General features: G+C 44.8%; 2 protein-coding genes across 2 annotated transcripts; one reads left to right on the forward strand and one right to left on the reverse strand.

The window, feature by feature from the left end:
- Window positions 1-2,595: 2,595 nt before the first annotated feature.
- LOC125087957 (C-C motif chemokine 4) lies at window positions 2,596-4,441 on the reverse strand. The gene is made up of 3 exons (XM_047708809.1): window positions 4,179-4,441; window positions 3,555-3,669; window positions 2,596-2,977 (listed from the first exon to the last, which is right to left on the reverse strand). The coding sequence occupies exons 1-3, from the start codon at window positions 4,252-4,254 to the stop codon at window positions 2,890-2,892; spliced, it is 279 nt and encodes a 92-aa protein (XP_047564765.1). The 5' UTR covers window positions 4,255-4,441; the 3' UTR covers window positions 2,596-2,889.
- Window positions 4,442-14,584: 10,143 nt separating this feature from the next.
- Window positions 14,585-16,488, forward strand: LOC125087955 (C-C motif chemokine 3). The gene is made up of 3 exons (XM_047708806.1): window positions 14,585-14,770; window positions 15,493-15,607; window positions 15,984-16,488. The coding sequence occupies exons 1-3, from the start codon at window positions 14,695-14,697 to the stop codon at window positions 16,072-16,074; spliced, it is 282 nt and encodes a 93-aa protein (XP_047564762.1). The 5' UTR covers window positions 14,585-14,694; the 3' UTR covers window positions 16,075-16,488.
- The last annotated feature ends 1,370 nt before the right edge of the window (window positions 16,489-17,858 follow it).

A 17,858-nucleotide genomic window follows, 5' to 3' on the forward strand; every position in this document is an offset into this window, starting at 1 on the left:
GATACCTCACTTCATTATAATACATTGCCTTGGAATGTGTCCACTTCACCCTGAGTTTCTCCTGCAGGGAAGTTGGTCTCATTTTCTAGAATGTTCCATTTCCTTCCGCACTGAGGAGGGAGGGACTTGTCGGTTGGGATTATATCAGTTTTCTATTGCTGCTGTAACAAATTAATACAAACTTGGTTTCCTGAAACAATGCTCATATATTCTCTTAAAGTTCTGGAGTTCAGAAATCCAAATGTTTCCCTAAGTGGAAATCAAGGGAATCAGCAAGGACTGCACTCCACCCAGAGGCTCTAGGGGAAAGCCATTTCCTTGCTTTTTCCAGCTTCTAGAACCGCACTCTTGCATCACTTGACTTGTGGGCTCTTCCTCCATCTTCAAAGCTGGCCGCGTAGCATGGGTTGTCGCATTAACTTCTTCTCTCCATAGTCAAATCTCCCTCTACCCCCTCTTATAAAGGTGCTTATGACTCCATTTAAGATCCAGTCAGATAATCTGGGAAAATCTCTCCACCTCAATGTCTTTTACTTGATCATATCTGCCAAGTCATTTTTGCTGTATAAGGCAATCTTCACAGTTTCTGGAGATTAGGATGTGGATATCTTGGGGGCCATTCTGTCTACCATGGTGATCTATACCTTGTCTCAGGCCAGGGGAATATCCATTTTCTCTCCTAATCCCTTCCCTCAGAAGAGAGTATGTGTATCTTTCACCAAAGACCACACCCTGTCTTCCAGCCTACTTCCAACCCCCTCCCTTCGCTACTTTAGGCTGTGCATTTAGGACAGTGTCATCCAATGGAACTTTCCACAATGATGGAAATGCTTTATATCTGTACTGTCCAACATGGCAGCCACAAATAATGTAGCTAATGAGCACCTGAACTGTGACTGGTGCAACTGAGGAAATGAATTCTCGATTCTATTTAATTTTCATTAATTTTCTTTAAAAGATTTTATTCATTTGAGAGAGAGAGTGAGAGAGAGAGCATGAAAGCAGAGAAGGTCAGAGGGAGAAGCAGACTCCCTATGGAGCTGGGAACCTGATGTGAGACTCGATCCCAGAACTCCGGGACCATGATCTGAGCTGAAGGCAGTTGCCTAATCAACTGAGCCCCCCAGGTGCCTCTAATTTTCATTAAATTTAATAAAATTTTAAATAACCACTTGTGGCTAGTGAAAATATATTGGACAGCTCAGGTGTAGGCAGATGAAAGGTAAAAGCCAAGCCCAGTCAGGCTCTGGGATGAAGAAGGTGGCTAATGCAGGGCAAGGAAGAAAATTGGCTGTTGGCCCCAGAGAGGTACATGGCCCCCGTTCAGCTTTTGCACTGGACTAAGAACACTCAAATGATTTTCAGGGTAGCTCCTCTTCTTCTGCCTCACACAATGAGTCATCCTTTAAGGGACCACAGAGTCATGCCACATGGAGCACAGAAAAGGGACTAACCTGGGATTTGGCATTGGCTAGAGTCACACACTCTGTCACACACTCACTGAGTAAGTCACTTCTCAGTCCCCCGCTCTGTTTCCATTAAATGAGTTGGATCAGATGATCTGAAAGGGCTCCTGAAATTTTAGTAGACTAAAATTCTATGTCCCATGGAACAAGGTTTGATTGTACATATAATTCTATTTCAGGCCCACATTCTCTCTGACCCATGTAAGAGGAAAAAAGAATTTTAAGTTTCCACATCCAGCAGGGAGCCCAACATGGGGCCTGAACTCACAAACCTGAGGTCAGGACCCTGAGATCCGGAGTTGAATGCCCAACAGACTGAGCCACTAAGGTGCCCCTGTAAGAGGAAGTCCTGAGTGAAGAATTAAGGAGATAAGATGTGGCTCTAGGTTACTCCTGCAACCATCCAGAACCGGATCTGACAATCTGACATTCATTCTTCCGTCCTCATGACAACACTTCACATTTGCTTTGGCTTTTCAAGAGCTGATCACTAACTAACCTAATCCTCGTGATGACCCTAGGAGGACAGACATGAGGCCCATTTTAAGTGAGAACGCTGAGACTCAGAGAAGGAAAGAATCTTCCAGGTGTCAGGCCCCATCATAGGTAACGTACATGTCACCTTACAAATGCCCTTCGAGGCCCCCACTTTCCAGGTGTGAAAATTGAGATCCAGGAAGGCAAGATGACTTTCCTCACGGTATGTGGGTAATAAGTTAGGCAGACCCATTTTTCTAACTCTGAACTACTTCTTCCTCCCTCTACATTGTGCTGCTGCTATTTACAACGTCCCTGCAGAACACTAACCTATAAACCTTAGCATCACAGCTCTCCTTCTGGATGATCTTTTCACGATGCTCCCCAGCAGACCTACAAGCCTAAGCAAGTCATGTCACCTCTGTGCCTCTGTTTCCTCATATGTGAAACTGGAGATAACCAGTCCTTTACAAGGGAGTTAAAATCCCATTGAAAGTGTTAAGTGAGGTCATGTCTTCAGACCTGTTAGCCCATAGTAAGCACTCAGTAATTGCTCATTTTTATTGTGTTTGGAAACTGTAGTTGGTCCCAGTCATAATGCAAGGCAATGCCCTTCACCCCCAATCAAATTAAAATGCAAAGAAATTGTCTGTAATTTTTAAGAAGTTTTATTTTGAAAACACATGGAATCAGTTACATTATCCACATATCTACAATAGCAGAGAAATCGTGACGGTAGGCCATCCCCATGGGGGATAAAGTGTCCTTTGGCAAAACAAATAGTAGAAATAACTTCAAATACAAAAACACAGCCCATAATAAGATTAAATTAAGAGAAGGAATGGGCTATTGAGAAGAGTCACGAGTATGGAGAAGGTGTCTCGTGAGAAGAGTCGGGCTCAGGTGACCTTCCCTGGAGACCTCCTGCACCCAGACCCGGAGCAGCTCAGTTCAGTTCCAGATCGTCCATGTATTCCTGGACCCAGGCCTCGCTGGGGTTAGCACACACTTGTCTGCCTCTTTTGGTTTGGAATCTGTGGGACAAGGAATGGACAGATTAGAACCCCATGGATCCTTGCCTATGGTAGGAATGTATCTTCCTCCGCTTGACTAGGGTTCATGTTGGACAGCTCTAATGATGGGGAAACACTTCCTGGGGTGGTGCTAGAACTGGGCTCCTTTTAACTTCTATTCTAGATTTGGTTCCACCTCCTGGGTTGCCCAGATTAGGAACAAATGAGTTTTGCAATCAGTAAGGATACATCAACCCACTCATTCTCTCTTGCCCCCAGCAATGACTTTTCTGTGTTTTTCTAAGTATGGTTTAAGAAATCAGCCCACATCTCCTATCATCTTTTTTACTTTCCCTGGTTTCTTGGCTTCTGGCTAAGTTCCTCCCCCAGAAACCTCTTTCTTCTCCCTTGGCTCCGACACAGCCCTCTCCAGACTCAACAGGTGATTTCATGACTTGATCCTCTCTGACTTCTGGGAGGGCTTCAGCCCTGAGACCAGCCTCCCTACTGCTTGATTCCACATTCCCCCAAATAGGTCCCCTTTTCTCATCCTACCCTCACCCTTGCCTCCTAGACCAACTTGATACTTTATACTCACACCACAGCTGGCTGGGAGCAGAGGCTGCTGGTCTCGAAGTAATCGGCCACAAAGTTTCGAGGAAGCTTCCTTAGGGTGTAAGAGAAGCAGCAGGCGGTGGGAGGGTCTGAGCCCACTGAAAAGAAATGCAAGGGTGAGACAGAAGCTCTATAATGACCCATTAATTCTGGCTTCTAATAATAGATATTCAGTGGCCATCTCTGTAGGACAACCAGATCCCAAAATATGGTCCCTTGTATCCAATCTCACTCACCCTAAGTAGGAGTATTATTCTGAATAGAAGAACATAAGAAAGGCATGAAAGAATTCTAGAAGATCAGAGCTGGACTTAGTCTCAGGGCATGTGTCTACCTCCCTCCATTTTACAGATGGGGAGACCAAGGCACAGAAGGAAACAGGAACTTGCTTAAATGAGTCTACTTGTTGCTATTTCTTAAGAAAACAGAAACTTGACTATTACTTAATGTCTACCAGATTCTACATTTAACAGCAGGCTACTTGGAAATCTTCCCGTCTCCCTTTTGTCCAATCCCTAGATGCCACCGTTAGATCAGCCTGAGCTAGAAAAGTCAGCACTGCCTCCACCATGACTCTAGAAGTTAGCGGCTGGAAAAGTGGACCTACTTGGTGCTGAGAGAGCCGGAGTGGAGAAGGCAGCCACGAGCACAAGGAGAGAAAGGACGGTCACGCAGAGCTTCATGGTCTTGAGAGAGGAGAGGTTTTCCTGGAGCTGAGACTCTCGAGTCCAGAAGCTTCAGAACCTGACTGTGTTCTGTGCTGAAACTGATTTGGGAACCCCTCTTTATAGGAACTTTGGGGCCTCGGACAGAGCTGGAGGCCCAGGAGGGCAAATGGAATTTCCAGGGTAGAGATGATGTCATGGTGCCAATACGGAAACTGAAGCTAGCTGACAGTGAGCAGCCCTTCACAGCTTCTCTTCCCCCAGGGCGATGTCATCACTATGAGGGGGGCTAGTGGAGAAGAAACAGGCTGCACCATAGAGGGAAGTGGTACACCAAAGGCAGTCATCAAGGCTGTGGAGAGAATTGCAAACCCAAGAGGAAGGATGAAACATTCACACCTGCCCGAGAGGCTTGCAAATGAGAACCGTGCTGCTCCTGGGGGTTGGCACCTCCAGAAACTGGAGGCTTCGTGTCAGTTTTTCCAGGGCTGCTTCAAGCCTGGCCTCAAGAAGGAAGGGGTGGCCAGGGCTCCATGTCCCATTCCTGGAACTCCTTCTGCTGAGCTGAGTGACCTTTGTACCCTGTATTTTCCTTGGGCATAAAGAGAGAGTCCAAGCATTGACTGTGCAGGACAAAGCAGGGCAGCTCAGGAACATTTACAACTTCTACTTAGAGATTTATGATGGGCCAGGCACTGGGCAAGCTGCCACATACACATGACATCTAACCCCACCATACCCCTGAGCAGGACTGTGATTATTCCCCTAGGGCAAGGAGGATCACCCAGCAAGATTCACTAACTCCAGACCACACAGCTGTTAAGTGGCAGTGCTGAAATTTGAACTGAGATTCATCTGATTCTAAAATCTATTTTCTTTCCACCCCATTGCTTCCAGTACAAATACAGAAAGTGACCACAAAGAGAGAAAATGTCGACCACTAGGGCCAGTGCCACACACAAAGACATGTCTTATTAGGGCTGAAATCAAAAAGGAGTTTGGATCAGTCCATCCCAGAACAAGAGGGGAACAGAAAAGAAATAATGATTTCAGTATGTTTAGTTGACTGATAATAGAAAAGGGGGAAAAGCTCAGGAAGAATAAAGTTTGGAAGACCCAAATAAAGACTGCTTCTCTAGTGTAAAAATGGGATCAGAAATACCTAGCAATGAGCTTATCCATGTTATGGATAAAATGTGTAATCCAAGCATGTGGGTGTTCCCCAGCCATCCATAGGGAATTCCTTGCATTTATGGAAACCCATGCCTGGTTGGGCAGCTGCTGCTGACCACCTGAAGTTTACAAAGACCAAGAACACAGTAGTTCATGGTGTGGGACATGTGGGTGCAATTTCAGTGGTTGGATCAAGATCTCTGTCCACTGTTGTCTCACCCTTGCTGACCCATCTGCTCACCCCCGCCTCACATGGCTACCTGCCTCTACCCTGAGAAGGAAGAATGAAGAGGGAAAGATGAGAGCCAGGCCTCCTGGGTGCTGTACAAATGTGGGCTAGGAAGGATCAGGGTAGAATTTTGGAGTACTTCAGGGCTACTAAATAAAGTTCAATGTCATCTTACTTCATCACTCCCCAATCACCACCACCTATACACTCACAAACTCTACTTCTTTCCTTCATCCTGTCCTTACCCTTTTCTTTGTGCAAGTCTTGCTTCCAACGTACCAATCTTTACCAAGTCCTCCATCTCCAGCTCTGAGGTTCTGTGATACTTTGTCTCTCCTGGTTGATGGGATTTCATGTTCATGCATCAAGCACCTTGCCTTAAGGGAAGGAAGACATGTCTTAATGTTCCCCCAAATCTACAGACTTTGTTATTCATGGCATTTCCATTCAACTCAGTTGAGTAGTCATCTGCTGAAGGAAGCCCCAAATCTGCCCTCAGAGGTTTTAGTCTAGTGATGGTGTAGACAGTGACAGAAATAACGATGTCATGAGATGGAATAAGGTAAGTGTCATATCAGAGGTAGAAACAAAATGTCAGGGAGCCCAAAGGGTAGAGAAGGCCATCCCTTGGCTGTCAATGAATGGTCTCTAGTCAAGTCTAAACCCCACTATGCACTAAGAAGGAGCACTTGACATTCAACCAATGACCTTGTCATTGGAGTACTCTGTCTGACACGGAGTCCTCTGTCTAAATGAGTGGGGTGTGCTGATCTTCAAGCTGTGGAGGGATTACGAAGGTGTCTTCTCTGGAACAAAAGGACAATGATCATAGGTAAGAATGGGTAATTAGTCTACATTGAGCCTCACAATGAATTTGACTGTTGACTTTGGCTTCCTAGCCTTGCTTTGACCTTTGGCTCATGGAGATAAAATCTTTTGTTTGTGAAGGTCCCAATAATAATGCTGTGTTCACACCAGTGAAATTCCACACCAAAAGTACAAAGGCTTGTATCAATATGTTAAGCTGAATCAATGGCTTCTGAGATTTATGCATGGAGGTTATTTCTAAGTAATAGTCAATAGAGAATGAGAAAAAATCCTTCTCAAATACACAACAAAAAAAGGGCTCATCTTCTTTAGAGAACTTCCCCCACCTCTCTTCCAACTAAATTCTGTATCTTCCTCTATGCTCCTACAGCTCTCCCAGAACTCCCTCCTTCATATCAACTAGAACGTATTTGGTTGTCTCCCTCTCTGCATCAAAGGGAGTTCCTTGATGCAGACACCATGTTATGCTTATCTCTGTGTACACAGTAGGTATTCAATAGACATTTGCTTAATAGGTGTCCAGAGGCAGCCAAACTACCAGTTTTAATGGGAGGGGACGTGACATGTAACATGGACTCAGGATGTGAACTCCATTTAGCTAAATGAAGTACGAATAAACTGATCATTTTGAAAAACTCTATCCAAAATGTGGTTCCCCAACCTCGATGGGGTAATTCTCTTCTTTCTTCTGCCTTCCACCCACATACCCAGTAGTTTTATCATCAAGGAAACTTTTGTAGACTCAGCTCTTTCCAGCTTAGGGTTGTAGGAGTGACAGCAAGAGTTAACTGGTCCCATGGATCCCTGTGTCCACCTCCTCACTCCTGAGCAGGGAAACCTTTCACTTCCCCTCACTCGCGGTAACACAGAGGTTTCGCCTTTTATGTCCTTGCTAGCACTGTGCTCATAATTCCATTTTGGGCACTTTCACATCTGTCTTCTCATCTTGTCCTCCCAGCTTCCCAGGGCTACAGGACCATTAGCCACAGTAGTAACAAGACCTTGAAGAGGTCCCGGTACTTTTGATTTCCCCCGGCAGATCCTCATCCATGGTTTTATTTGATCCCAATCTGTTTTGCCATTATGCAGATTAGGAATACAAACTCAGAGAAGTTCAAAGTCTTAATCAAGGTCACACAGGATGTGTGTCAATAACCAAAGTCTTCCAACTCCTGGGTTGGAACTTCCTTTACAGGTATGACCCTCTGAGACTGTACACAAAGGAAGTCCCAGAAGGTACCAGACCCTCTGAAGAGATTACAAAGCTGTTGAGGAGCAGGAAACAGAAGCAATCAATCCCAACATTCTGTGCCCACCTAGAAGAAAAGTACTGAGATGCATGAGGATTGGGGAGACCATTGGGTGTCAGGGCCAAGAACACTAGCCTCTAGGATGTGGAATGCCCAAAACTAGAGAAGTCCTTGTGAGCAAATGTTGAGACTGGACCGCCAACATGAGCTAACTGTGTGGTCACTTTGCCAAGACAATAAACCAATATAGGTAAATCCTCTGGTCTTGTCAATGTGGTAGTCAAGTCACTCAGGGAAATGGGAGCAGAAACTGGATTGTAGAAGGAAGAAACAAGTACATTATCCAAAGTGTGGGGGCTCAGGATGGAATCTGTAAGACAGGAAGGTGATCGAAGCAGTTCATCAGAGACAATCACTCCACCCCTCAAGCCAGCAGCCTCACTCTTCTTAAAGAGGAAATGGGTCTTCGTCACCCACCACAGCCTGCTCTTTGCAGTCAAGGGTGGAGGTCAGTGACTTTAGGGATGTTCATTTCCTGAGAAAAGGTTAAAGCCTCACCAGGGTTCGGAAGACTTTCAGTATTCTTTAGGAAGCATCTTTCTTCCTTCTGACAGTACTTTTATACCTGTTTCAAGCTCTTTCCAGTTTGGTCACAGAGAATATCCAACAAGAGAAGAAATCTAATTCAATAAAACCTTACTGAGTGTCTACTGTATTCTGGGCACTGTTTCAGGCATTGGGGATACATGATTTGGAAGGTGATGGTGAAATGTCAAGAAAGGGAACGCCTGAGTTTTGTTTGTTTTTTCTCATAGAAAATATACATCACCATTCTACAAAAATTAGAAAACATAGGAAAGCATAATAAGAAAATAAAAATGAGCCAGCATTCTGTATATGGTTTTGTATTTTAATATTGTCCATTACTATTCTTTCTTGAACTTGTATATCTTATTTTTGTTACTTTACATTCTTCCATGTCATTAAAAAACACAAAAATTACTCCAAATTGGCATGCATGGTATTTCATTGCATGGATATACCAAAATTTTATTAAAAATTTTATAATTAGGGGCGCCTGGGTGGCTCAGTGGGTTAAGCCGCTGCCTTCGGCTCAGGTCATGATCCCAGGTCCTGGGTTCGGGCCCCACATCGGGCTTTCTGCTCAGCGGGGAGCCTGCTTCCTCCTCTCTCTCTGCCTGCCTCTCTGCCTACTTGTGATTTCTCTCTGTCAAATAAATAAATAAAATCTTTAAAAAAAAATTTTATAATTAACCATTCTGTTACTTAGGTCAGGCCATGCTGGTTGTGCTAACATTTATCTATTATAAATTTAGCTGGGATCTGAAGAATGATTAACCAGGCAAAAAGTATAGGGCTGGGGTTAGTCGGGCAAACAAGAGACCTGCGCCTTTTTTAATACATGAAATAGATTAACTGGAATAGTTCAGTAATATCTAATGATAGATAACACTAACATATCGATAGTAACTAACACTAACACAGGGCTTACAAGAGCCAGTAATATTTAAAGCCTGTTATTCATATGTTATGTTATATGTTATACATATATGTTATGTTATACATAACATTCATAGATGCTAATGTATTTTATCCTCCTGGGGGATCCTCTGAGGCAGGTACCATTATCCCCCTTCACACATGAGGAAACTGAAGCACAGAGAGGTAATTAATTTACAGAAGAACACAGAGCTATTACATGTTAGATTTGGAAACTGACATCAAGGAAGTCTGTCTCCTGAGGCACCTGGTGGCTCAGTGGGTTAAAGCCTCTGCCTTTTCCTCAGGTCATGATCTCAGGGCCCTGGGATGGAGCCCCACATTGGGCTCTCTGCTCAGCAGGGAGCCTGCTTCCTCCTCTCTCTGTCTGCCTCTCTGCCTACTTGTGATTGCTCTCTCTGTCAAATAAATAAATATCTTTTTTTAAAAAAAGGAGGTCTGTCTCCAGAGCGCAAGTAAATCAGAAAAGGGAAATGCTTACCATAAATTTATGTTAATAATAAATAAAATTTTTTAAAATTATGTTAAAAGCTTAAAAACCAAAGTTCTGTTATTGTGATGTAAAATGTCTTACAGTTTTGCATTCTGCATGTCTTTGAAGAGTAGAATCCATGGGTTTCCCTTGTCCTTAGAAAATTAAGGGAATTTATTATACCATGGCTTTCCTTATTTGTTGTAAATACTCATCTCTGCAGCTATCATGGGATATACCCATGCTTATAGGAATTCACTCTACCCTGTGATCTCCCAGAAGGAGGAGCCAACACCTCATTCATAGAAAGCAAAGGAGAGGCCTGCACTTTTAAGGAATTACATGTGTTTCACAGGGCCGAGTCTAAGTTTCCAGGAAGTCTGAAAGTGGCAAGAAACAGACCAAGGAGGGAGGCGGGGGTCAGGTCATGGAGGGGAAGCTTCCATTTCATGTTGGAAACCATGCAGGGTATTTGAAATATTTTCAACCGAGAGAGATAGAGACTGATTTGAGTTTTAGTAAAATCGCTTTGGATTGCATGCGATGTAACAGACTGAAGAGAGGCAAAACTAGAAGGAAAAACAGTTAAAAGGACACTCTTACAGCAGTAAGAAATGATGAGGCAAGAAATGATGAGGGCCTGACCTAAGACAGTGGTAGTGGGAACAGTGAGAAGTAGACATACTTCATTTCAAATACAGAATAGATGCAAATGAGAGGGAGGGAGGTGTCAAAGGTGAGTCCCAGATTTCTGGCTTGGAAGCTTTGTAGGTAGAGATGCCTTTTACTGAGTGGAGAACAGAGAAGGGGGAGCAGGGATGGATCTAATCCAATACCAAAGGGATTCCTTGCTCTATTACATAGGCAATATGTAGAAGAGGAGAGTGATAAGAGGAGAATGATAAGAAGAATCCAAGATCACAAAGGGCCTTGCTGTAGAAAGAAGGGGCCCCATTAATGAGAAACTGTCTCTCTAGGATGCTAAAAAGAGGTCTCTGGGATATAGTTTCTGCCTACCTGAAAGTGGGGCCACACCTTAAAAATGGGAGCCTGGGCTAGGTCAAACAGGTTGTCATTATCAGCAAGGCTGTCCATGGAGCTCCTGCTGCTGAAGAGAGAGAGTTGGGACCAATGCCCAAGACAGTGGGGCCACAGAGCCGGAAGTGGGAAGGAAACCCATCTAGCAGGGCCAGGGCATGGGAAGCAGTGAAGGGGTGAGCTGTGCAGAACAAGGCAGTGACGTTGCAGAACATGAACTGTTCCACCAAAATTCCCTGCACTCATGGCTAGGATGCTCTCTTGGACTGGGATGGGACCTCAAAGAGGCTGGAATGAGCCAGAAAGCCAGGACACAAATGAAGCCCCTCCAAACCAAAAGGTCCACCATGCTACTGTAGCTACTTTGTGTCACCACCACGTGAGAGAGTTTGGGTCCTCCACCAAAGATCAAGACCTCGACACCAGGACCCTTCTGATTCTTTCCTTCCTGTTAGTATGTCAGCTCCATAGTGGGACTTTGGGCATAACACACACTGTTGGTCAAATCAGTGATTTATTCATTCCTTCACCAAATATTTATTAAGCTCTACTATGTGTCAAGCATTGTGGTCACCGTTGGAGATAACCTGCCAAAGAACAGACAGGGAAACATTAAACTGACCAAAGTCATCTGTGTGAGCCTGGGAAAGTCATTTCACCTGGTAACATCAATTTACACCTAGGAAATTTCTAAGACCTACTCAACCAACTCAATCATCCGAAGACCCCCTTATAGTTTTCATTCAACATATGCATACCAAGCACATACTCTGTATACAAGTATGTTATTTTCTGATCCAGGAAAAGCACATAGGACAAAGGGCTATTTTCTGATTTGAGGATTAATATGGAAAGACTTACAAATATATAAACACTAAGATAAAATTGAATATTCAGTAAAGCACCTTTATTAGAAGAACAAAAATATAAGGGATATGATCTCAGACAATTCATCATATTATAATAATTGTGTGCTAGCTTTTGGTTTAAATTAACCAATAAGACATGATATGAATTTGGTTTAAAATGAACAGGACATGGTTTCAATTTTTGGAGAGAAAATTGCATAAATAATTCATTACAGTGCAATGTGGCTGGTGCCGTAACTACAGGTCCACTATCAGGAAAGAGGTTGATTCAGCAGTTTCCAGTTCCTTCTTCTGGCCCTCCCAACTGATAGCATCCAGCTCTCAGAAACTGAATCACAAGTTTGAGGGGGGTTCCCCAAGAAGTGAATGAGAGTGTACAGTTCAGGGTATCAGCTGAGGGCTGGGGGAGAGGGGGCGGGCAGAGGAGAAGGCACTGAATATGATTTAGAGTTTCCACTGAAACAAGTGATAGACTCCTTTTTTGGAATTAACAGTAACAAGGAAGACACTTAGATGCAAAGCCCAGGGTAACTTGCCATTGTCCTTGATCTTGCCTTAGCCTCTCTCAAGACCAGCATTAGTAATCCTAGAGATGGGATGAAAAGAGGGCACATGTATTTTATTTGTTTAAGATTTTATTTATTTATTTGTCAGAGAGAGGGAGAGAGAGAACAGGCAGGGGGGGCAGCAGGCAGAGGGAGAAGCAGGTTCCCCACTGAGCAAGGAGCCCAATGTGGGACTTGATCCCAGGACCCTGTGATCACAACCTGAGCCCAAGGCAGACGCTTAACCAACTGAGCCACCCAGGCATCCCGAGCCCATGTGTTTTAAGAGCAGGACCCGTAGGCACACAGGAAGGAGAGAATTCCTAAGATGTGACCTCACTTTGCTTATGTCTTACTCTCACCATTGTTCTAGCCCCTTCTGGGGGACTTCAAAACCCTCCTGATTTGACCCCAATCTAGTTTCCTTGTCCCTGGTGGCTCCGCCACGGTACAGCTACACTAAACTTCTTGCTCCTCCCTCTGAACTGGCAAGTCCACACCTGTGATTGTACCAGCTGGACCTCTTACTGCTACCCTCCCCACACCCATTTATATGTGCTTGAATCCTGTGTACCTTCCAAGACCCAAGCAAAGTTCCTTCCTTTCTGTGATGTCTTCCCCAGACTGTCCTGAGGGAGGTCATTTCTCCCTCCTCCTGGTGCTGTGAACTTCCATTAATTTTTCTCCTAGGAATCTTGGCACTTTCTGCTAAATGCTATAGTTGCCTGTTTATATACTCTACCTGCTCCTATCAGCTGAGAGCATCTAGAGGACAAAGGCCAACTGTGCATTAGGTTTATTAATTATGTAATAATAGAATAACAAAAGATAGAAAAGAAAAAAACATGTCTATTTTCCTGAAAAGGAGACCTTTTCACACCACTGAAATTATGACTGGAAAAGAATATGAAAACAAATATCAAAAAATATGCTTTGAATTTGTCATTATTTATGTAAATATCACACAGGTTCTTAAAAGAGTTCAGAGAAATGGAAATCAAAACTTCATGTTAATAAAGACCATTGGACAGAAATTTCAGTATATCAAAAATTTCTTTCAAACTAACAACTTTACAAATGGTAATACTGTAAATGTTTTAGAACAAAATGGGTTCATAAATTGGTAGGCTGACCAGGAAAGTAATACATTCTCACTTTAGGAAAAAAAAATCTAGAAAAAGGGGAAAACAAAAAAATTAATTATCCATAGACCATAGACACAAATATAGCTATTGTTGGTCTTTGTGACATTTATTCCCAATGCTTTTTATTTTTCCCATTCCTAGTGTTTACATCTATATCCCATATATATACATGGTTATAGTATTTGTCATACATGTGTGGCTACACATACATACACATATTTGTATAATTCTTCATCTTGCACAATTTTTCATCTTATCTTTTTATAAGTGATATTATGATATATTTACGCCTTTTCACTTCACTCAGTTTAATGAATGAAGCGAGCAATCCAGCGTTTACTTTATCCTTCCCTAATAGAGGAGAATTTGGGTTTTCTTGTTTTAGAATCATGAGTGATGCTGCATCAGATGTCTTTATGGGTTTTTTTAAGATTTTATTTAGTTATTTATTTGACAGACAGAGATCACAAGTAGGCAGAGAGGCAGGCAGAGAGAGAGAGAGGAGGAAGCAGGTTCCCTGCTGAGCAGAGAGCCTGATGTGGGGCTCGATCCCAGGACCCTGGGATCATGACCTGAGCCGAAGGCAGAGGCTTTAACCCACTGAGACACCCAGGTGCCCCAGGTGTCTTTATGTTAAAGATGCCTCTGTGTTCGGGTTTGTTTCTTTAGAACTCGTTCCTAGAAATGCCTTTTCTAGGCTACAGGGTATAAATATTTTTAGGCTCCTGACATCTGAACACCCACATCTCCTGTGCTTTCTGATCCTCATCCAATGTTAACCCAGAGCCTCTAGTCACCCGGTGACTGTCTGACGACAGGACGAGAAATGGAGATGTGATCTCATGCTTCCAGGTCCCCCGGCCAGAATTCCCTAGGTCAGTGCCTTGCATCCGAGGCAGGTACGTGGCACCCTCTGCATCACCCCACTCCCTGTCCTGCAGTGGAGGAAGCACAGAAGTCTCAGCTCTGTGGGAAGGACAGGGCTGGCGAGCTCACGTATAGATCAGTTCTTATGGGAAGAGCCTGCCTAAGAATAGCCTTGGGTCAACACATAGCCCTCTCCTTCTGCTCACGGGGGAAACCATTTCCTCACAAGAAACCAGAACAAGTCATGAGTTTCGGGCTGAAACTTAGAGCTCAGAGAAGCTATTCTTGGATATCCTGAACCCCTGTGGTCCCCTAGGACCCTGAGTTGTGCAATACTCAGCGTGACACCACTGTGCTTAAAAATTTCCCTCCACACCCCCAGATTCCATTTCCCCTTCCACCAGGGCCGCTATAAAGAGCAGGGGAGATCTGCTCACACTCCAGAAGGACGGAGGCAGCAGCCAGTGCCCAGGCCCACCCCGCGGACAAACGAGCCCACACGCCATACCCTGCTGAGCAACATGAAGGTTCCCGGGGCTGCCCTCGCCGTCCTCCTCTGCACCATGGCCCTCTGCAGCCAGGTCTTCTCTGCACCATGTGAGTCTCTGTTGTTGTCACAACTGTCTCCACTCCCTGTCCCCATAGTCGGACCACTCCTCTTTCTGTCTCCCAGCCTTGGGAGCCCCCAAGAGAAAAAAGGGAGCTTCTCAAAGGGCTTGAAAACTGTGGCATTTCTCTTCAAGACTTTTACTTTCATGTTATAAAGGAGTCTTAGCTGCCCCAGTCCCCAGATCTGAGAGCTAGGGGGAGGTAGGGGAGTTGGAGTTCCATTTTACAGGTGGCAAAATAGGGACCCTAAGGAAATGAGTTTGTAAGAGGCAAGATCCAAGCCTGGTGGCCTCTCGGTGGGGTCATCCTTCCCTCACTCCCCAGAGGTCTCCCCAGGGCTCTGTCCCTTGGATGTCATAAGAAAGATGTCCAAGGTTTCTCTTTTGCTGGGGCATGCATGACTCCTTGAGCCAGACAAAACTTCCAGAGAGAGAGGAAAAAAGAACAGTCTGCTTGGATGTTTGCATCACATCAAGAAAGTCTGCCCATGACGAAGAGTCAAGGACAAAGAAGGACACAGACAGAAACCAGAACAGAGACAGGAACACTTCTAGGCAAAGACACCCAGCACTTTCCAGCGACCCTGTCTGCCAGCCCGTACCCAGAGCAATGCTGGCTTCCTCTGAGTCTTCCTCATCCTTTCAGAGATCCAATCTCAGATCTGACGTTTCCTTCTGAACTGTGACTCAGGCTCATTCTCTCTCCTCCAGTTGGTGCGGACACCCCAACCGCCTGCTGCTTCTCCTACGTCTCCAAGCAGATTACACGCAAGTTCATAGTCGACTATTTTGAGACCAGCAGCCAATGCTCCAAGCCTGGTGTTATGTAAGTGCCAGTCTTCCTGCCTGCCTCTGGGGGAGATGGGGAGGGTCTGGAGTTGGGGCAGCACCCGAGGGCACAGACTGGCCAGGGGCGCCATCCTGGAATGGCATGTAGGACCCAGGTCTCTGAGGTGTGACCTGACCTGGCCAGGGGCTTGCGAAGTCAGGGAGGGTTGGCCCAGCCCAGAGGGGAGGGAGGGAGAAAGGAGGTGGCAGCAGGATCCCTTGGGAGGAGGTGATGGTGGTGAGATGGTGAGAGGAGGTCTCTAGACCGAGATGGGCAGAAGGTCCAGGGCAGAGAGTGGGGTGAGGGGCTACAGCGGGCCCAGAGTTCCGCTGCTGGATTCCTCAGTAAATAATCCTTCCACCCCTCTCCGCAGTTTCCAGACCAGAAAAGGCCGCCAGCTCTGTGCCGACCCCACTGAGGCCTGGGTCCAGGAGTACATGACCGACCTAGAGCTGAATGCCTGAGTGTCCCGGAAGCTTTGAGAACCCAGTGACCTCAGTGGGCTGCCTGGGGAGCAAAGGTCTGAGCCTTGGGAACATCCCTACAACCTCCACAGCTACCTCTCCTGCGGGCTGGTTGTTGCCAAACAGCCATACTCTGGGACTCTTTCTAACTTAAATTCCAATTTATTTATACTATTTAATTTTTGTTATTTATGTTCAATGTCACTCTCTGGGACCGTGTGCTCCGAGAGACCCCAAGATACCTTCCTCACCGCCCTCCCCTGCTCCCCTCACTTGCACTGTGATTGGTGATGACTGTGTGACTGTCATCGTTTATTCTAGGCAGAAGTGGCACCTGAGCCACCGGACTGGTGTACGTGTATGGGATGTTTCTGTTCAGTGCTGTGTTCAGCCCTGAGAAATAATAAAGATGGTCTTTTGAAAAAGGAAACTGGCATTGAGTTTGGTTTCATTTGTGCGGAAAGTCAGAATCGCTGGTTAAAAGGAATAATGGGCAAAAAACAGGCAGATGTGAAATGGAGGGAAATTGGGATTTCTGGGTCACCGACATCATGAATACTTAATAAAGGAAATCGTAACATACGTATTTGGGAAAATTCACTATGATGATGGATATTATTAAGAAGAGTATTAGGGCACCTGGGTGGCTCAGTGGGTTAAGCCTCTGCCTTTGGTCATGATCCCAGGGTCCCGGGATCGAGCCCCACATCAGGCTCTCTGCTCAGCAGGGAGCCTGCTTCCTCCTCTCTCTGCCTGCCTCTCTGCCTACTTGTGATCTGTCTCTCTGTGTGTCAAGTAAATAAATAAAATCTTTTAAAAAATGAAAAAATTTTAAAAAAAGAAGAGTATTCATAGTGCATATTGGTCATAAATGAAGCGTTCTTAATAGCAATTGCTAACATATTTGAGACCTACTCCAGGCTGAGTGCTTTTTAAGCAGGGTTCATTTGATACTCACAGTGAAACAGTACAGTTTAAATACCACTAATATCCTCATGTGATACAAGAGTAAACTCTAGCAGGGCTCAGAGAGGTTAAGCAACTTGGCCAAGAGCATACACCAAGTAAATGGTACAACTGTGTTCCAAAACTAGACTTTGATATAACTACACACTCACTCTTAAACTAGCAAAGTTATATCCCAAACACCATCCAGCTGTTCTCAAATCGTAAGCAATGATTGTTTAAGACACTTATATCAGAGGGGTCTGGGTGGCTCAGTTGGTTAAGCTCCTCTTCGGCTCAGGTTATGATCTCAGGGTCCTGGGATCGAGTCCCACGTGGAGTTCTTTGCTCAGTGGGAGTCTGCTTCTTCTTCCTCTGCCCCTGCTCATATCAGAATCTTCAAGTGTGGACCTGGGAATTGATAGTTCTACAGACCTCATCATATGTTCCCCAGGCACCTTGACAGCTGAGAACCATGGAAATAGCATGACTCCCCACTCCTTTCCAAATTCAGTGCTTTTCTGTACAGAGGAACAGGGATATCTTACCTTATTTCTGAAGAATCCATGCTCCACAAAGTAAATGTCTAACATTACAGGAGGAAAAGACAACCAGCCCACATGTGGGGCGTGTAGGTTTATACTCTAAGCCTGTTTCTGGGTTAACTGTGAAAGCTGAGCTAGTTAATAGATGGGTTGCCAGTCACAGTTTTAACAATAAGGAACGTACACTGAGCCAGAGTCCTTTCTGCAGAAGACAAGTTCAAAAGACTGGTGAAAAAACTGAACGTATTCATTTTTGTGAGCTATGATTATTTCATTCAACTTAGAATAATCTAA

The sequence above is a fragment of the Lutra lutra genome, chromosome 16, assembly GCF_902655055.1.
Source record: "Lutra lutra chromosome 16, mLutLut1.2, whole genome shotgun sequence".
NCBI lineage: Eukaryota > Metazoa > Chordata > Mammalia > Carnivora > Mustelidae > Lutra > Lutra lutra.